The sequence below is a fragment of the Fukomys damarensis genome, unplaced genomic scaffold (assembly GCF_012274545.1).
Source record: "Fukomys damarensis isolate Sample0158 unplaced genomic scaffold, DMR_v1.0_HiC HiC_scaffold_8, whole genome shotgun sequence".
NCBI classification, from domain to species: Eukaryota; Metazoa; Chordata; class Mammalia; order Rodentia; family Bathyergidae; genus Fukomys; species Fukomys damarensis.
In genome coordinates, this window is record NW_022900920.1 from 999517 (window position 1) to 1021178 (window position 21662).

General features: G+C 40.7%; 1 protein-coding gene across 1 annotated transcript in view; it reads left to right on the top strand.

Annotated features, from left to right (window-relative positions):
* Dntt (DNA nucleotidylexotransferase) overlaps nucleotides 1–21662 on the top strand; it is a 36937-nt gene that overhangs the window by 10435 nt on the left and 4840 nt on the right. Inside the window, exons 2-9 of the mRNA XM_010618126.2 lie at nucleotides 241–415; nucleotides 1118–1246; nucleotides 2368–2538; nucleotides 3508–3579; nucleotides 8091–8214; nucleotides 11527–11659; nucleotides 12797–12905; nucleotides 17679–17924. Coding sequence (XP_010616428.1) covers nucleotides 241–415; nucleotides 1118–1246; nucleotides 2368–2538; nucleotides 3508–3579; nucleotides 8091–8214; nucleotides 11527–11659; nucleotides 12797–12905; nucleotides 17679–17924 — 1159 coding nt within the window. The remainder of the gene's footprint in view (nucleotides 1–240; nucleotides 416–1117; nucleotides 1247–2367; nucleotides 2539–3507; nucleotides 3580–8090; nucleotides 8215–11526; nucleotides 11660–12796; nucleotides 12906–17678; nucleotides 17925–21662) is intronic.

The window sequence follows — 21662 nt, forward strand, 5'->3', positions numbered from 1 at the left end:
AATAAAAATTGCTAAAGTTGTCTTAATTCTTCTTGCATCTGACTTGTAATGCAGATCACTGTTGCTTCACTAACTGAAATATGGAGGACTCCCTTACACGGAAGCCTCAATCCTCCAGGCCTACGGGCAGTTGTAGTGCGTGTTTTCTCCATTAGATGGAATGTGCTCACACCCGGCGGGCGGGGACAGCTTCTGATTTTGAAAGCCCCTTAGCTGATAACTTTGCATTGCATTTTGCAGTGATTCGGTCACCCACATAGTGGCAGAGAACAACTCGGGTAATGAAGTTCTGGAGTGGCTGCAGGTACAGAACATCCAAGCTAGGTCCCAGCCAGAACTCCTGGACATCTCCTGGCTGATAGAGTGCATGGGAGCAGGAAAACCAGTGGAGATGACAGGAAGGCACCAGCTTGTTGTGAGTATTCTGGCCCTTTGCTTGATGGTTAAGAATATGGGTTCTGGACTCAATAAACCTGGGCACAACCTCAACTTCTCTGTTTATTTCCTGTGTGATCTTGGGCAAGTCACTTAGCTTTTGCTGAATTTCAGCTTCCTACTCTATCATACAATAATAATGCCCAATTCATATGACAAATGAAGATTAAAATTACGTACTTATAAAGCATTTACCAGGCCTGATATATTATAGGCAGTGAGTAGATGGAAGCTACTTTATGACTATATTTATACACAAACATTTCAAAATATTTAAGCTTTGATGTTCTGGCACCCGGAAAAATAGAGAGTTCTTGTGTACTATGTAGTATGGTCATTCAGGAAAAAGAAAGAAAAAAATTATGCTCTCAGTTCCAAATCCTTGACCATTAGGGCTAGAATCTTTGGGAAGAGAACTTGGATCATCACAAATTCAGAGAAAATAAAAATGGTCACTTATTGTTGGTGCTTTGTCATTTTTTTCTGATTTCACAAATAATGCATGTTAATGATAGCAAATACAAATATTATAAATGCATATAACATGAAATTTAAGTCCCTGATCATTCTTTTCCTTCTTCCAGAGACAAGTACCATTGAACGGCCTCCAATTATTTTTCTCTATATATACCTACTGCTATTACTATTATTGTTTAAAATAGATGCTTATGCTTTTGTCCAGGTGAGAAGAGACTCTCCAGCTAGCCCCAACCCAGGCCCCCAGAAGACTCCATCACTTGCTGTACAAAAGATCCCTGAGTATGCGTGTCAGAGGAGAACCACTTTAAACAACTGTAACTACATTTTCACGGTAGTAGTGCTTTACTTCAACACCCAGAGCAAATGAAGGGCTATCAGGTTCTGTCTATGGATCTACTAGCTAAATTACAATTTTTCTGGAAATCTGGGAAAGGTTTCTCCTTTCTGACAAGAGCGGGTTCCTTTCTTAATGGAAATGGACAAAATACATTTGAATTGTATTCTGTAGGGTGCTGGTTTACTCAAATTTCTTATAAATGAACACAGTACTTATCAAAGGCAAATATTCTGAAAAAGTAAATATTATAATTACTCCAAAACATAGCAAGGAGCAAATTACATGGGAATACCAACAATGTATCACCAGCCTTTGCTGGGAAGCCAAAACGTAAAAGAGTCTAATAATGTAGATTTTAGCCTGATGTTAGCTAGCCTGGGAGCCTCAGTTCTTATTTGAACAATAAGGAATTTTATCATCTCTAAAGATCTGAAGTTTTTCAGATGAGCCTAACAGATCTACAGCTGCTTGTCTTCTAGCCTAGTGGTCAAAAGTGATCTGGATAAAACATGCAGTAATGTATCGGACACAAAGCTCCTCACTTCCAGACTTTCAGACCCACATCTATGAGGAAGATCAGGAAATTAGAGCTCTTGGGCTACTGAGCAGGATGTCCCAGAGCTGCAGCTGCCAACTCTTCTGCTAACGATGTAAACACGCTCCACTTTGAATAGTCCTGGCCCTGGGGCTCTATGACCCATGAGCTTTGCCGTTCATTCAACCAGCCTGATTTAAACGCTGGCCATCTTGGATGAGCTTACTGAGAGACAAGAACTCCTAGTGACAGCAGCAAAACCCTAACCACAGATCAGTGAGGAAAACAGCAAGGAAGGAAGGGTCAGGCCAAGTGTGAATAGTGGGACACAGTGAGCAAAGGTCAGTTTTTGGCTAAATCATTCCTGACTATCTAATAGCAGAGAACTCAGTTTGCTTATAATGCTTTTGCCACCTGTCACTTCAGCTCAACTCCACCTGATCTATATGGGAAGGTGCAAAGAAATGGGAACCTAAATTCTGACCTTTAAGGAAACTGTCCAATATGTACAAGAGTGCAAGAGGTATTTGTGAGTGACCACTATTTCAGGAGCTTTTGCCTATCTGGTTTTATTCCTCAGAATGCCTTTGAGATACTAGCTGAAGACTGTGAGTTTAGAGAGAATGAAGGGTCTTATGTGATATACATGAGAGCAGCCTCTGTACTGAAATCTCTGCCATTCACCATCATCAGTATGAAGGACACAGAGGGCATTCCCTGCCTAGGAGACAAGGTGAAGTATATCATAGAGGTAAGGCTGAAGTAGGGAGGGAGGAGGGAGCTAATAACAGATTTTGCTGTTTGTTGTGTTAATCACAACTTCTCTTTTTCTGTATCTTTCACTCTCCACATCTATAACTATATAGTATTGATCTATCTATTTGAGATAAATAATGCAAAATATGTATAATCCATACCCCAACATTATCACAGCCGGGGCTGCATGAGGCCAGCTAGTCTCATACTCTTACTACATAAAGGGTGAGGCTCAAGTGTCCTTAGAACTCTGCAGCAGGGGAAAGGCTTTGTGAAAAGCTCAGTTCTGCTCATAGTTTGTCCTCTCCAGAGGAGTGGTGGGTGTGATATTTAGTAATACTGATTCTCTCTCTCTCCCTCTCTCTCCCTCTCTCTCCCCCCTACCCCCCCTTCCAAAAAGAGAACAGAACTGGAGTGACTTTATATACTTAACTGTGTTTAAGATTCCCCAGCATGACAAATTGGTGACCTGGTAGCAATATTAGTACAGTCAAGTCCAAGGTACATTAGTCAAGGAAAATTCTACCTAGAAGAAGTGTCACTGAGATACACACCATAAGAGCTTAACATGGACTGGCTTTAGTGGATCCAAAAATGACTTGCTCAGTGGAAAATTCCTCTTATTTCAAAGAGTTGCCATTCATTGAAAAGAAAGTTATCAGAAATATTTGGCTGTACATTTGCCAGTGAATATTTTTCACATGGGGGTTCTGTAGATTTGTGCACTAATCATTCTGCAAGCTTTCCCCTGAATATTATAAAGGGTCCTTGAATATGTGATGATCTGGGATTTTAAGTTATACGGAAATTCTTGCTTTCTCTAAATTAGGTAGGGAAACATACTATAGGCAAAGTACAAGCATTTCATGAGAAATCAAGCTACTAGATCTATAAATTTGACACAGTCTCAAGCTATAATTCTCCAATGTCACTAATTTAAAATATTTTTCAACTGTCCATGTAGGAAATTATTGAAGATGGAGAAAGTTCTGAAGTTAAAACTGTGTTAAACAATGAACGCTATAAATCCTTCAAAGTGAGTAATTTAAGTGTATTCATTAAAATTTTTCTTCAGTGAATCTTATTACTTATTCTGGATGGTTATATCAGTAAGCTCAGGCCACCACAACAAAATGTCTCATACAAAGTAGCTTAAACAATATAAATTCATTTATTTCTCTGGAAACTTAAAGTCCCAGATTATTGTGTCAGCATGATAGGGTCTTGTTGAGGGATCTTTTTCTGGCTTGCAGATTATTGCCTCATTCCTGTGTCCTCATGTGGCAGAGAGAAAGCTCACTGGGGCCTCTTCTTAGAAGAAATCTATCATGAGGGCCCCCACTTTTGTGACCTTATATAAACTTACTTACTTCCCATTTGTTCATCACACAAGGAACTAAAACCGAATATGTCCTTAGCAGAGTTTCTAGGAAGAAGATACCAAAATAATTATGGGTGTCCCCAGCTTATCGCCATATGATAATAATGTCTCAGTCACTTTTCTTGTCACTGAGACACAATACAAAGTACCCACAACTTAAAGGAGGAGGGTTCTATTTTGACTCATAGTTTTCAGAGATTTCAATGCATTGTCAACTGGCTCCAAGGCAGAAATGACATAGCAGAGGGGCATGGTGGATGAAAAGCTGCTCACATCATGGCAGCCAGGAAACAGAAAAATGACAGAATAGCCAGGGAGGGCGATACACCCTTCAAGGTCATGGCTCAACGACCCTTCTCTTCTGACCAGGCACCATCTAACAGTACTCAGCTGCTTCACTCATTAGTGTGAGTTCACTGGTAAGTATAGCATCCCCACCATCCATTCACTTTTCACCCTGCCTCTGAGCACATGAGAGTTTTGAAGAGCAGATTCAGATTTTGTGCCTGTCCCTTAGACGATTCATATGCATATCTTTATGCAAAATGCATTTAGTCCATCTCTAAGTGTCACTGAATTTTTAACAAGTTTCACTATCCCTGAAAAGACTAAATCCAAAGTCTCCTCTGAGACTCAAAGCAAACTCTTATCTGTGAGCCTCTATAAAAATAAAAAAGAAAGTTAAACACTTCCAATTATGGTGTCTCCGGATAAATGAATGGAACCAAAAAAGACCAAAATCCCCAAGGGAAAATACTAACTCTTGTAGTTCCATGCTCAGCACCCAAGGCAGGTTCTGGTGAGATGTGAGCTCCCGAGGGCTTGGGTGGTCCTATCCCTACACACTGAGTTGCAGCCCTTATGGGCTCTCTCTTGGGTTGGCTCTGATCATTGTCTATGGCTTTTCTTTAAGACATTTCATGTTTCTGTCTTCTGCAACTTCCCAGCATCTCCAGTGCACCTTTAGCTTCATTCTTACAGCTTCACACACAGCTCCCCTCTTAGAAGCACACTGGCTGGCTTCTCAGGCTTTCTTTTGAAATCTGGGTAATCCATGGCAATTCTTACATTCTGCAAGCGTTTAAAATCAGCACTCACTATGTGTATGATGCCAAAGTGTGCCATCAGCCTGAATAACAACCACGTGTGCTCATGAGCATCGTCTGCAGAGTGCCTGGATAGTTCAGTGCTATGAATCAAGTCCCAAGGAACCAATTCCCTAGATAGCTCTTCTGTATTTTGGGTACCCTGGGGCTCTCTTCTCATATGAGAGGTTTACACTTTTCTACTTCTGAGCCTGTGATGCATGGGATATTGCAGATTCCTGAGATGCCCTGAAGTTGTCTTTTCTATCGTCCTGATGAAAAGTACTTGGTTTATTTGCAATGCTAATCTTTTTAACAAACATGTTCTCCTTTGCTCAACTTAGTAGGTTCTTCCTTTCTGAAAAAACTCCAAACTTTTCAAATACTCTATTTTTTTTTTTGAGGAAAGGTTTATTTGGCTCACTGTTTGTAAAGTTTTCAGTCCATAATTAGCTGACCCTAAGACAGGGTGGTGTGGAAAACAGGGCTTGCAGAGGAGAAACAGTTCATGGCACATGTATGATAGCAAAAGCAACAATGGAACTCTAACAGGGACTTTCTGCCCCTTTTATCCAGACTACTGGGGATTAGGGTGGGGCCAATCAGGGTACTAGTTTAGTGAACCACATGCCATTAATCCCAGCATCACACAGATTCACCTGCTCCTGAAAAAGCCCTATGACTGCATGAAGCTTCAAGAGGACATCTAAACACAAACAACACTATGCCTGTTTTTTCCTAGGTTCTTGTTGCATGGAGCATTGTTTTCCACCCTTTGACTTTCAGTCTATGAATTTCTTTTTAAACTAAATATGGTGTTTGTTTGTTGTTTGTTTTTTGTACTAGGGACCAAATTTGGGACTTTGAGCTTGTGAGGCAGGCAGCAGCACCACTGAGCTATATCCCCAGCCCTAAATGTATTTCTTGTATGCAGCATTCTGTTGGATCTCACTTCTTGATCCATTTTTGCCAGTCTGTTTCTTTTGATTGGTGAATTAACACCGTTAACATTTATGGTTATAACTGATATGTATTGACTTATCCTTATCATATTATTTTCCGGTTGTTGGTTCCCTTTTTTCCCTTTTTTCTGATACTTTTTGCTCCCAGTGCTCATTGCAAAAAATACCCATGCCACAGCTTAAACATGAGACTGCCTTGATGTTTTTCCCATCAGATTAATTAGTCCACTGCCTTTAATCTTAGTTTCCCACAAAGTCTGAGGACATGTAAAAGGTACACAAAGTTTCCACCAGAGCATAACAATGTGGCCTCATGACCAACTACCAATGGAGACTTAATTCCCAACTAAAACCTACAAATCCTGGCCCTTACCAGCTGTATTTCCATTAGCATTCTTTTCTTCTATGCTCCAACTAGACTCTCTCATTAAGTTCCTTTTACTGTGTTTACAGCATTCTGTGGCTTCTTAAGCAAGGATCTCCAAACATTTTCAAATTCACAAGCCAGTTCAACTGGTCAGGTATAGTCACAATAGTGACTCCACTCCTGGTACCAAAATCTGTCTTAGTCACTTTTCTCATCACTGAGACACAATATCTAATACCTACAATTTAAAGGAGGAGTCTATTTTGGCTCATGGTTTTTGGAAGATTCAGTCCATCATTAGCTGGCTCCAAAGCTGGAACAGCTTAGCAGAGGGACATAGTAGATGAAAAGCCGCTCATGTCACAGCATCCAGGAAACAGAGAAAGAAAGGAGGAGCTAGGGAGGTAGTTAAACACTTCCAGATCTTGGCCTCAGTGAGTCCTCCCTTCTGATAAGGGCCCATCTCATTATAGCACACTCAGCTGCTGAATTCATTAATGGGTGAATCTACTGATAAGTGCAGCATGCCCATGATCTAATTGTCTTCTAAAGCCCCACCTTTGAGCACACTAGAGTTTTGGGGGACATTCTAGATCTAAACTGCAACAGATGATATACAAACTATTTTAGTTCCAAGAGCATGTCACTCATGGCTACATATATCATGAGGAACATAAAAACCATGGGGACAGAATAAAGCTCCTCTTTTAAAAGCAAACCTATGTCCAGAAAGCTCCTCTCTGCATCGTCATTTATTCAGAAGCAGGTTTTGTCACGTCCTGACTTTCCTACCTTAGAGTTGCTAGTAGAAGGGACCTCAGCCACTCTGTCCAGTTCAGAAGTGATACACAGGACTAAAGGTGTGTAGAAGTAGGCTCCTAGGCCTAAAGTCTAAAAGACCAGGATACAAGTTTAGGTTCTGCCACTTACCATCTGTGTGAGATGAGAGAACTCATATAACCTCCCTAATCATTCATCTCTCAAACTTGAGGTTAAATAGGCAGAGCAGTAATGTACATAAGAGACATTCAGCAAGGGAAAGAGGCACATATGGTAGCTTCTCACACACTGACAACACAGGCAATCTGTCAGTTAAGTTAGGCTATATGTAAGCCTTATGTAAATGCTATATCTGCCTCTTCTCTCTGTTTCACTTTTTAAAAATCATATATCACAAAAGGACTCACCCGAAACAAAAATGCCTCTAAAAATTACTATCCCCTACTTACTTATTATGTTAATTATTTTTCTCTTGTTACTGAGACAAAATGCCCAACACCCAAAGTTAGAGGGGAAGGGGTTTATTATGCTCACAGTTTATAGAGGTTTCAGTCCGTAATCAGCTGGCTCTAAGGCAGGGATGGCAAACAGGCACTGCACAGGAGAAATAACATGGCATGCTCAAGGCAGCAAATGCTACAAGGGAGTTAACAGCATCTCCTTGCCCCTTTTATCTTATTTAGACTTCTTAGGGAGGGTAGCACTCACACCCTTATTCCTAGTGCCCTTGAGCCTACCATTGTATCATGAGTCAATTCCATACACCCTAGATCAAGCCTATGACCACCTGAGGCTTTGGGGGGACATCTAGACCCAAACCATAACACTTATCCTATTCAAGAGAAAGTGGGTCATTGTTTTGCTTACACTATTTTTTGTTGTTGTTGTTGACTGAAACCTTGAAAATTACTACTTCATTGTCATAGTGATTATTTTATAAACTAATGGCATAACTTTCTTTCCTCTTTCTAGCTCTTCACTTCTGTTTTTGGAGTGGGGTTGAAGACATCTGAGAAGTGGTTCCGGATGGGATTCAGATCTCTTAGTAACATAAAGTCAGACAAAAGCCTGACATTTACACGAATGCAGAAAGCAGGTAATGGTCTCACACAAAAATTGTGGTTGCTCTGTGTTGGTCAGGTCTGATAGAGATAAAAATTGATTGGACTTTGACCCCAATGTAGGTGATCTTCTGGGCATCTATTAATGCTGGAATCCAAATCTTGGCTCCAGCACTTACCAGCTGCATGATCTTGAGCATGTTAGTGAAAACCTTTGAGTCTTGGTTACTTCATTGGTAAACGGGTGAAAACATTGATGATATTTAACTGGGAAATAAATCAGATAATGTAGGCAAAGTCAGGAGCCCTATTTCTGGAACAGAGCAGACCCTCTTCTTGGGGGCTGCTGTGATTTCTTTATCCAGATGTCAAACTAGGACACATGTTGAACTGGTTCTATGAGCTCTTCTAGACATTTGGTTCTGCATTTCTCCCTGGGTCAAAATGAGAATGAAGAGTGAAGGACAGAAGAATAAGCTGACACGGAAGACTGTGGGAAAAGGAATACTTAGAAGAGCTAGAGTTGTCGCCTGACTAGTTCACCACTATGAATAAGTTTCTGAAACTAAAATACTAGGACGATAGAAGGGAAATGGTAAAAATCTAGAGATGGGCTTGCTGAACCTAACCAGGACCCTTTGGCCTGAGAAGAGAAAGGAATATGGAAAGGTGAGTTTTTATCACCATCTGAAAGCCTGGAGGGACTACCCAGGGATCCAGATGGCTGGCCACTTCCATTTACGGGGGATCCCCATAAATTTTTCAAAAGTAAAATATTGCCAATGTAGAGCCAAAAATTGTGTGAATTTCAAATGTTTACTTTAAAAATGCGATAGGAATAAAAATATACTTGTGATTTGAAAGGGATCCCCAGCATATAGATTCTGAAAATAATGATGAAGTTATCAAAATTTCTAATGATATGAAAGTAAGGGAAGAGACCAGCGGGGGCGGGGGACAGCTATCTCCTATAAGTAATGGCAACAAACAAACAATAAAAGTACAAGCAATGGTAGAGGAAGGAAAACAAGTCTTGGTGGGCTATATTAATGATATTAACTCCTACTCATCTTTTACAAATTTGATAGCTTCTAATTTCTGTGTCTGTGTAAATGCACACATGTACATGTGTTGCTAGAGATAAAACCCATGGCCTTTCCTGTGATAAGTGAGTACTCCTACCACTGAGTTACTTCTCCAGCCCTAAATTTGCTAAGTTCTAAAGATTGCCAATAAGCTTTATAAAAGGGTCTAAGAAAAAAAGATCCATTATTTATATTCTGGGCTTCAGAGAGTACACATTTAATAAGAATGATTATTATATCAGCTGGAGAAATGCTATTAAAGAGAAAATAATGTAAGTAATGTATTAAACATATATATTAAATGTAAGTAACAACTAAATAGTTTAGAATGATAGTAAGAATTTTCAACAAACACTCAGAAACTTGGAGGCAACATAGTGTGTAGTGTTTCATTTAGATGAAATTCATATCAAATGACACCAAGTTCTTTCAAGATCTAAAGGTTTCCAATTTCCTAGCTTTGTAAATCAGATTTTTCCCCTGCTTTCTAGACTCTTCCAAATCAATGAATGAAGCAGCTATTGATTTAACCATTCAGTGAATCCAGCTATCAGACCTATGGAGAAATGGAGGAATACCCTCCCTTCATACTTAAAACAAAAACAATAACAAAAATACTGTTATATGCATTCCCTGGAGTACAATGAATAGACCTGTCAATGGAACTAGCTTAGAATATTTCAAAGGATAAGTTAATTGGACACATTAAAAACACGATTCATAGGTCAGATAGAAAACTTGATTCAGTTTTACTTTAAATTGTCCTTGATTGCAATTCCTTGGGGTTTGACAATTCACATTCCATCTTTGCCTTGAAGAGTCGATTTCTGGTAGCACATATTTAACATTATGCAGTGTGGTTATCTTGTAATAAATCAACTGCCCTGTCATATCACAAAGGAAAGCCAATTAAATTGCTTTCATAGATGGCAATAAATTATCACAGTACCTCCATATTCATTTCTGGTATCTGCACATTTTGAAGCCGCACATTGTTAATTATAATTTTTGGTTCATGTGCTATGAGCACAGGAGTTTTATGATCATCAACTGAGCTGTATTTTGAATATCAGCCCTGTGGCAATTTCTGTATTAAAACCTAATGGAGCATTGCTTTTTAGATCAAACTCCTCATTCTCACAAAAAGGACCATGTTACAATAAAAAGGTGACTCTAAAATAAAGTGAGAAAAGGCGTCACTATTGATAGCAGAAAACAGTTCCACAAGCACAGCAGCTTGGTGTTGGACAGAGTTTCTAGGTATTTCAGTGTAGACATCACCTTTTGGTCCTGCCTTTCTGCAACTGCTCCACTTAGGTATAACAAGGGAAGTGTGAATCTGAGAGCTTTTGTGATCAGGAAGCTCACACCAAATGGTCAACGTGGTGCCTCCTTCTCATGATCCTCACATCAGAAAAAATAATCAACAGATTTTCTCCCTGTCCTTTCTGAGGGTCAGTGGTGGATAAAGATGCAAAGTAGACTCAAGCTCATTAGAGGAAAGAATCGCCCAAGAAGAGTTTACAGTTAGGAAAGGGGCTGAGTCTGGCAGCATAAAAGCTCCCACTACTGGCGTGAAGCAGAGGTTGGATGTCCCTCTCTTGGGGACACTGCCTAGAATTGAAGCATAATTAGATGTCACTCAGGCTAACGAATCTCCCCTCTAATACTTCACCCCAGTCCTTGGAGATAAGCCTCCTGCTCTCTCGGCCTCCCTCCACACTGCTCAGTGGAAATAACCAAGTGTTTAGCCCTCACCATAGCAAATTTAGCTAAGCTTTCATTTGTTCTTGGTAGCCAGGCAAAGAAGCAACAACCAAACCACACGTTTTCTACCTTGCTTCAGACACAAATATACCCCCTTCCTATTCTTGGCTTTCGTTTATTAAATCGAGCCACAGCCTTACAATTCTAAATTTTTCCATCCCAAATCTGTTATATTACCTTTTTAAAGTAATAGGGCATAGCTTATTGTTCAAAAAGGCTGGTTCTTCGTTAGGAAATTAGACTGGAACAGTTATTCCTGAGGGATGGGAAAGGTCTCCTTCCTAATAAGGACATCGGAAGCCTCTCAGTCAAAAATCAGAGGCGTTGCTACCATGAGAGGAAATTCACAATCAAGTGAACTTCATGGATTAGTCTGTCTCTATGGAAACAGAATGTAGGTGATGCCTGTGGCTTATCTGGGCGAAGAATCCCTTCCCACTGAGGCTGGTTACTTTACACGTGATTTCCTATCTCATCTGTCAAATGACCTCGCAGGATTCCTATATTACGAGGACCTTGTCAGCTGTGTGACCAGGGCAGAAGCGGAGGCGGTCAGCAAGTTGGTGGAAGAGGCCGTCTGGGCGTTTCTTCCAGGGGCCTTCATCTCCATGACAGGAGGGTTCCGGAGGTAAATGAGCAGCTTGGCCTACCTTGCTTGGTCACCTTCCGGGCTGTGCTCCACATACAGGCTCCTGAAATAGCACAAAAGGCCTTTTGTGATCCAGCGCCAGCCTCTCTCCCTGCAGCTCCATCTCCTATGCCTCCCATTTCATTTCAGCAGCCCCAATTGTCTTGTCATTCCCTCCACACATGAAGTTCTTTCTTGCCTGTATGGCTTTGCTCAGCTGGAATTTCTTCCTTAAACTGCCATGCCTCAGTCACCTGGCCCGCTTCTCTTCATGCTGTAAGGCTGAGAACTCCACCACCTTCAGAAAGACTTCTGTGACTTCCCTCCCATGCTAGGTTGGGAAACTCTCTTCAGTGCTGTCTAGATACATGTCAGACGACTGTTACATGACGTGTGCTTTTCCCATTAAGTGGTTAGAGCTTACTTCTAATCATGCCTGGCACAAAGTGGGTGCTCAAGAAATCTAGGTTGACTCAGTGAATAAATCAGTAAATGAATCCTTCACAGAGGCATGTGCAGTTGTTGAATATTGAGGTCTCCATTTCGGAAAGGAATTCCTTCCTTCCCACACCCTCTTCTACGGCTCCCTCTGACCATCTTACTAGTAGATCTTGGCCATTATGACAGGCCAGCTTTGAGACAAAAGAGAATTGTAAGAAAATGTCCCTAGTTTGTGATATAATTCTAATAGTGCTACCTTGTATTCCATGAATACAGTTCTTGGTTTGCTTTTTGTTTCTCTGTCCCTATCCTTCCACCCCACTCCCCTTTGTGTGTATGCATTCTGCAGTTGTAAATGGATGTATAGAAGAAATAATTTGTTACTTTTGGACCATTCATATGTAAATATATATACACGCTGTGCATGGATTTTTTCAGTGTCATAAGTTTATTTTGCAAAGCATGGAGTTGTGAAGGCATGGAGTAATTCGTTTTTAAGAAATGTCATGAATGGGCCGGGGATTTACCTCAGTGGTGCCTCCACCTGCCTCGCAAGCCCAAGGTCCTGAGTTTTATCCTGTGTACCAAAAAAAAAAAAGCATATATTAAGCATAAGACATAGAAACAAAGGTGGTTTTTTTTTAATTTGAGGGTTAAAATCTAACTTATTTTCATTCTATATTCTCATTAAATTAGGGGTAAGGAGATTGGGCATGATGTAGATTTTTTAATTACCAGCCCAGAAGTAACAGAAGATGAAGAGCAACAATTTTTGCATAAAGTGATAAACTTATGGGAAAAGAAGGTAAGAAGAAAGATAAAACATTGCATGTACAAGCTGGGCATTTTGGCTCACGCCTGTAATCCCAGCACTCAGGAGGCTAAGGCAGGAGGATTGCTGTGAGTTCGAGAACAGCCTGGGCTACATAGTGAGTTCCAGGTCAGTCTCAACTACATAGTGAGACCCTGCCTCAAAAAAAATTGCATGCAAAAACATATTAACACTGTTGAATTTTATACATTATTTTCTTCATAATTGTGTGTTTACCATCAAATCAATTTCTGATTACTTGCACACCATATGACCCACAATAAGACTTACCTTGAGCTCATGTTATAAATGTGTACTTTGTTTATTTATATTTATTCTTTTGTTCAATGGGCACAGAATGGCTTTGCACTTGTGTTTGACGTTCAGAGGTAATAAAGCACCGAAACAACATGAAGATCATTCATTGTAAAGTCCTGGGAAGTATAAGCTGGGAAAGCTACAAGCTTAGGATCAAATAAGACTGCTCTGGCTGGGATAAAAGCAGTTCAAGGGCTGTTGCTGGTACTTTGAATTCTACAATGGTCTGTTCCATACTTGACTATTGAACTGAAATATACAACTTCCAGAGCTATAGGCACTGAAGTGAAAATCCAACTTTGGAGCCAGATCAGGTTCACCTGTGAGGCCACCTCAAGCCCAAAACAGTCTCATTTGCCAACAAAGGAGCACAGACAGGGACCTCTTTGTGCAGAGATGCTGCTTCCTGACCTGGGGTCCACTCAAGGGTGGACCTATTGACCTTGGTTTATGGACACCAGCTCTTCATGCCGAGACTACGCAAGACAGGAGTGGAGTAGGAGATGGCAGCAGGGAGCCCGCTTTCCAATGGTCTTTCCTCAGTTTCAAGGTAGTCACACTGCTGTCTCCAAGAATAGATGAGTGTTGTAAATGCAGGCACAGCAGGGGGGTTCACAGTAAGCATGTTTGATTTGGAGCTTTACAAGAACAACCTGGCCACTGTACAACCTGGGATGGTTCCTTAATCTTCCACCGTCCACTTTCCTTATCTATAAAGTGGGAGTGACACATCTCCCTTAGTCACTAACAGTCGATTCAGTGAGAGAATATGATCAAGTATTCATTGCAGTGCCTGAAAGACTGTAAACACCTGACTAATGGGGGTTCTTATCATGATCTGTCATATACAGTTAATTGCTCATGAATGCCATCTGAAAGCCAGCATGGGGCCAGGTAAGGGGCCCACCCAGGAAGGAGCAGGTGCAGTCCCTTTCCTTCCCTCGAACTCAACCTAAAGAGAAAGTGTGGGCAGCTATGACTATGCCCTTGTGGCCTCAGGCTTACACCAACATCTTGCCTGTGAAAGTGCCACACAAGTTCCTCATGTTCAACCTCCTCCTCTACCCCTGCCATTCTTACCCCAAACTACACTTTCCAGATGGTAAAGATCGCAGTGTGTGCAGGCTCACACTCATGAGCTCACACAGTGTGCCACCAACATTTAAAACACCTGCAGAGCATAGTGAACAGCCAAGTGGTATCCATGTGAGCCACACATGGGATGACTCTAAAGGTTGCCCTGGGAGAAAATCCTTTGGGTGTAGGTGGAAGAAACGGAGGCAAAAAGCTTGGAAATATTGATCTTTGGGCAAGAATTGCCATCCCTAAGACTCTGCTTGCCTGACTTCTAATAGAGGCCAAGGATAGTTCACTGCAGAGGCGGAAAGCCAAGTGATTCTCGTTTGTATCCACACTTAGTGAGTGAGACCTTCAGTAAGGGCCTCTCATGTAGCTCCACTGCTGCTGAACCGCTGAAGGTCAAGCATACTGACAGCCATTGGAAAATAAAGGATGCAAGTTGGCCTTCCATAACCTCAGGTTCTGCATCCATAGATTCAACCACATAGAAGTGGAAAACTGTGTCTGTGATGAGCATGTAGAAAGCCTCTCTCTCATCATCACTCCCCAAATGATACAGTATGACAATTATTTGCAATGTATTTGCATTGTATTAGGCATGATAAGTAATCTAAAACTAATTTAAAATATACATTATATAGAAATGATACACAATTTTATATATGGGACTTGGCTATCAGCAGATTTGGGTAACAGTAGGAGACTTGGAATCATTGAGAGGGACAAATGTGTTCACTTTGAGAAACTGACTTGACTATAAAGGAGAGGAAACTGATCTTCTTTGAAGGAGTTTGAGGGAATTCAGAGCAAAGGATATAAAGTGTTCCTGTCTGGGGTATGGAAAAAGCATGAACCAAGATACATCAATGTATCTTGTACAAGAGCCCAATGATGAATGTAACTGTACTGTATAGCTAAAAAGTACCAATAAACTCAATGGGAAAAAAAAGAATGAATAAATAAAGTGTTCCTGCCTGCAGGGTTCCACCCTTTGCAACCCTTCCTGCTCCTGCCTGGTTAGCTAGGCATAGCCCAGAGCTGCCTTCTGTGGGAAGTCAAACAGTGTGTCCACCCTCTGTCCCTCTCTCCTTTACCCTGAGAACTGGCTGCTCTGTCCTCTGGTGATGGAAGGAGAAGAAAAGGCCTCCTTTTCTACTCAGGAGTCTCTCAGTCTCCAGTTAGGGAGGAAGATGAAAGAGAAGGAAGAATGAAAGGAGAGCAATGAGGAGAAAAGCAGAACATGCTGATGTGAATATCCAGTATACTTCCGAGTACTGATGGAGAAGCCAGGCCCAGTCCTTGAAATGAGTTGTCAAAGGAGAAAGGCCCCTAAGGAAATGGAGGACAAAAAGAGAGACTATTGAAAATAGAGATGCCCAGCAAAAATCCCAGGCTAAAGGATGGAAGCTCACCTCCTGGGTTTGTGTGCATGTTGACAACTGTCCCTGCTGAAGACAGGAGCATCTCTTTCAAGGGAGGTGTTCCCAAATGCCTTGCAGAGTTATAGACAAACACAACCACGGATGACGCATCTGTCTATTACCAGCCAAGTCTCACCACCATGTGGCCATAGCATACACACGGTTCACTGTTAGGAGGCAGGCTTTATGTATACATTTTGAAAGGGGAAGCTGGTGTTATTATAGATTTAGCTATAAGACTTGTTAATGTTTACCTTTTAAATTTACCTATTAAAATGTACATGACAGTCTGCTGTAAGGTACCTGTGATAGTTAACTGACTGTATGAACTTGAGTAAGAAGCACCCACCTAACTTGGATCGGCATGGCTGTGAGTGTGGCTGAAAGGATTTACTGAAGACAGAAGACTCACTCTGGGAGTGAGTGGTGCCAACTAACAGGTGTGCAGCCTGAATGGGAAGAAAAACAAAGGCAAGAGTCTGGGGGAGGCGCACTTCTGTTTCTGCAGAGGAGTTCCAATCCTCACCTCCACCGTGGGCATCATCTCCTGGCTTCAGCGCAGACTTCAGCCTTCCACCACAGACCCTTCAGCCTCCTGATATGGAGTCACGTGGGACTCCACAGTGAGCTCCAGGCCTTCAGTGGGATCCTTCAAATCTCCCGCGCACGGACAGCCCTTTTCCTCTCTTCCACACCTGTCTCTGTGACTGGCCAATGTAAGCTAGACTTTTAAACTCTTGTGTATTTGTGTATCTTGCGTTAAATCTCTCTAGTAAGCACAGATTGATGCGGTACCCATTTTAGCAAGTTGCATTAAAAAGCAGAACTGTGTGTTCCTGGGCTGGTTACTAAAGGTTACTTGTGGCCTGTTCATTCCCTCTCCCAGAGGCCCTTCTGTTCAGCAGTGCCACTCTCTCCCTCAACACCCACAGAGAAAAGAAAGACTTCACTCTATTGAAACAACAACTCATGGAGTTATCAGAAAAAATTAAAGCGTAGTTCAATAACGATAACAAACAGAACCAATGATGCTCCCTCTGCGTGGTTCCTCTGCCAGCAACATCAGCATCTTCCATGAAGTGTGGACTCTTGCCTCCCTAACACCCACTGGACCACCTCGAAGACAAGGCCATCTGAAATGTGTTTACCAAAACCTCCAAATAATTTTGATGATAAAATTGGAGACTATCTGGCCTTGGGAATATATGATAACAAAACACACTCCCCAATAGCTATGATTGTATTACTTGTAATTTGCCCCTCAGCTTTTGCAGTTAATTGTGTGTTTCTGTATCTTCCTTCCCTTTGTCTGTCCTGGCTATAAGGAGCTCCCATGCTGGAGATAAACTGCTGCAAGGCAGCATGATTGGGCTTACGTTCTAATTACTCATTAACTGTCAGAGTAGGCAACTTCAGACGAAACAAGTGTCTCTAGCTTTGTGCCTCTTTCCCCCAGGTGGCAGAGGAGCAGCCTCTCAGAAGAAGCAGCATCTCCAAGGTTAGAATAGTGAGTCATTCTCCCTGTAAGGGGCTGAGCCTCCAGCCACAACCCTTTGGGCCAGTTAAGCTCGGTCATCCATATAATACACAGAGACACTATCGCAACGCCACCCCAGCTACACACAGCATGGCTTTCTGTTCATGATTAGTTTGATTTTAAGGGAGTGAGAGAAGCAGTTGAGCACTGGCTGAGTGGAAGATGGAAGGTGGATTGTCTCCCAGTTTTGCCACTGAGTGGCTTTGGTCCGTTCACTAAATTCCTTTTCTGCAGAGGAAGGATTAGACAACCATTTTCTTTCCTGGTGTGGCAAGTTGGGCTCTCAATGTAAAGACAAAAATATTTCTCCATTCTGCTCAATTCTTTAAGGATTTAATTAAGATCCCATTGTGAAATCACAGGCCCTCTCTACCAGGAATGCCACCTGATGTCTTTTCTGTTTCTTTTCAGGGACTACTTTTATACAGTGACCTTGTGGAGTCAACGTTTGAGAAGCTCAAGTTGCCTAGCAGGAAGGTGGATGCTTTAGATCATTTTCAAAAATGCTTTCTGATTTTAAAATTGCACCATCGGATAGTGGACAATGACAAGTCCCTCCAGCAGGGGGAAAAGACCTGGAAGGCCATTCGTGTGGACTTGGTCATGTGCCCTTATGAGCGCCGCGCCTTCGCCCTGCTGGGGTGGACTGGCTCCCGGGTAAGAATGGGCCCATGGGATCTTAGCTTTCCAAAGAGACAGGGTCAGGTCAACCTGGGCCAGGAGAGATAATAGCAGTAGAGCAGAGTGCCGGGAGAATGGGCTGTTCCCAGAAACCTCTAAATCAGAGCACTCTGCCCATATACAAGTGAGTCACATTAATTCAGAACACTGATTCCCTGTTCACATACCAGCAGCTGTAGCCTTACCTAGGAACAGGTTAGATTTACAAATTCTCTGCCCCATCTTTGACCTACTGAATCAGAAGAGAGGAGGCCAGTAATCTTTCAAAAGGCCCTGGGCGGTTCTGAGGTAGAACAGGTATGAGAACCACTGAAGCAGAGAAAGCAGTAGGTGTTGAAGAGCATGAGTCAAGCTCTCCCTAGACCCGATGACAAGCTCTTGCAACAGGTGGATGATCTTGGGCAAGTTCCCTATGTCCTCTAAGACTTGGTTTTCCCATTTAGAAAATTAGGGCAATGACTTTTACCGCTTCCCTGAGCAGCAGCAGTTTGGACAGACAATGTTGTCAAAGCCTCAGCAGCACAACAGGCACGTGGTCGGCCCTACGTGACAGTAGCTCCCAGCTCCTGTGATTTTAGACTCACAGGACAGGGCTATGCGCCTTTTTAAAAAAGTGTTTCTCCACTTTGATTCTTGATTTTTTATTGTATATGTTTATGGTAAATAACAATTGTATTAGTTTTGAGAAATGTATATAGTACCTTGGTCAGTTTGATCCCCTTTCCCCTACATGACTTCTTTCCCCTTCCCTAGATCCTCTTCCTATTCTCCAAACAGTCTATTTCCCTGTTTCCTGGCATCTCTCTTTTATTGGCTATTTAAATTTTTTATACTTTTTAGTTTCTCATATAAGAAAAGCCATGCAATATTTCATTTTCTGTGTCTGATTTATCTCACTTAACATTAAGGTCCCAAGATCAATGTCTTTTCCTATAAATAATTCAAATCTTTAAATCTTTTTTTTGGTACCAGGAATTGAATTCAAGGGCTCACACTTGCCAGGCAGGCACTGCCACTGAGCTACAACCCCATCTTTCAAATCTTTCTTTATGGCTGATATATATCCATTTATCTATTTGCGGGCATCTGTCAAGACTGATTGTATAATTTAGCTATTATGAATTGTGATGCTATAAATATGGACATGAATGTGTCACTGTACTATGTAATATCTTTAACTCTTTCAGAAAGATATCCAAGAGAGATACAGGTGGGTCAAATGAAATTTCTACTTTTAGTTTGTTGCGAAATCTCCGTACTGACTCCTATACTGGTTATACTAGTTTACATTCCCACCAACAATGTAGGAGGGGTTCTTTTTTCCTGCATCCTCACTAGCTTTTTTTTTTTTTAAGTCCTCGGTTAGTTGTTCTTTTCAGAAAGATATCCAAGAGAGATACAGGTGGGTCAAATGAAATTTCTACTTTTAGTTTGTTGCGAAATCTCCGTACTGACTCCTATACTGGTTATACTAGTTTACATTCCCACCAACAATGTAGGAGGGGTTCTTTTTTCCTGCATCCTCACTAGCTTTTTTTTTTTTTAAGTCCTCGGTGATAGTTGTTCTTATTGGACTAAGCTGAAATCTCATTGTTGCTTTTATCTGCAGTTCTCTCATCACCAAAGATGCTGAACATTCTTTGTGTCTATTTATTGTCCATTTGTACTTCTTTGGAAAAGCCTGTTCTCTTCAACTGCCTATTTTTTTTGGGGGGGTGGATCTTTTATTTGGAGAATTAATTTTTTTTTTAGTTCTTCATGTATTCTAGATATTAGTTCTGAGACACTGACAAAACATTTTTCCCCATCCTATAAGCTCTTTCTTACTCTATTGATTGTTTCTGTTACTGTGAAGAAGCTTTTTACTTTGATATAATAATCCCATTTATTAATTCTTGGTATTATTTCTTATGCAATTGAGGTTTTGTTTAGAAAGTCTTTGCCTATGCCAAGTGCTTTATTAATTTTATCTTCCAGCACATTCACTGTTTCTAGTTTTGTGCCAAGGCCTTTGATCCATTTATATTTTATTTTAGCACAGGGTGAGAGACTGGGGTCTTGGTTCATTCTTCTGCATGTGGATAACCAGTTTCCCCAACACCATTTGTTAAAGAGGTTACTTTTTTCTTTGGAATTTGTTTTTAACCCATTTTGCAAAGATAGAAATGCCATTGATTTTTGTGTGTTGATTTTGCATCCTACCAGTTTGCCAAATTTGTTGATTTGCTCTGGTGGCATTTTTGGACCTTCTTTGAAAAGAATTAAGTCATCTGCAAATGAGGACACTTTGATTTCTTCCTTCCAGTGTATGTCCTTTTCATTTCTTAGTCTTGCCTGCTTCTTCTGACTAAAGTTTTGAGTATTACTTGATGTGAGTGGATACCCGTTTCTTTTCCTGGTTTTAGAGGGAATGCTTTCAATTCTTCCCCATTCAGTATGACGTTGGCAGTTAGATTTTCCATAAGTGGCCTGTATCAATTTGAGTTAAGTTCTTCTGTACATATTTTCAGTAGGGTTTTCATTATGATTGGATGTTGGATTTGCCAAAGACTTTTTGTGCATCTGTTGAGATGATCTTGTGATTCTAATCTTCACTTCTGTTTATGAGGTATATTACATTTGTTGATTTATGTATGCTGAACCATACTTGAAACTCTGGGTTGAAGCCAACTTAGTCTTGATGAAAATGATCTTTTTAATGATTTGTTGCATTCTTTTTGCAAGTATCTTGTTGAGGTTTTTGCATTTATGTTCATTAAAGATCTTGTCCTGTAAAAAAAAGATATTGTCCTATAGTTTTTGTTGTTGTTGCTGCTGAGTCATTTCCACGTTTTGGTATTAAGGTAACGCTGGCTTCAAGGAATTATTTTGACAATGTTTCTTCTCTTTTAATTTTATGGAAGAATTTGAAGAGTATTAACATTAATTCTTCTCTGAAGTTTTAGTAAAATTCATTGGTTCCTGAGTTGTTCTTAGTAAGAATTTTTATTATTTCACTTTCATTGTCTATTATTGGTCTTTTCAGAGTTTTTCAACCTTCTTGGTTCAATTTTTGTAAGTCATTCATGTCTAGGAATTTATCTTTTTATTCTAGAGCCTCGATGCTCTGGGATATATTTTTTAAAAATAGCTTCTTACAATCCTCTGGATTTCAGTGGTATCCATTGTGATCTCACTGATTTCATTTCTAATTGTACTGACACAGGTCTTCTCTTTCATTTGTTAAGTTTGGCTAAGGGTTTGTCTTATCTATTCTTTCAAAGAACCAACTGTTTGACTCATTGATTGTTTGTATATTTTTAGTCCTAATTTAATCAATTTCCACCCTGGTCTTTCTTATGTTATTTCACTTTTCCAGTTTGGGTTTTGGATTACTTGTTTTGTTGTTTTTTTTATAGGACCTTGAGATACATCATTCATTTATTTTCTTGAGATTGCTAGTTTGTTAACCTTATTGAAACAACCCTTGGCAGGGGAAAACCTGATGTAACTTGGTGAGAACAATAGCTCAGATTCCTGCTCTCTTAACTATCATACAACAGCCTCCCATCTTTCAAAAATCAATACCAGATGAAAAGAAAAAAAAAAACCCAAACTCCCACATACAAAACCACAAAAATAAAGAGTCCTCTCAGTCCTATTTATACTGCAGTCTGAATTCAACCAGTGTGCTCTCATCCCTTAGCTAAAAAATATACAGATCTTGCATGCGAT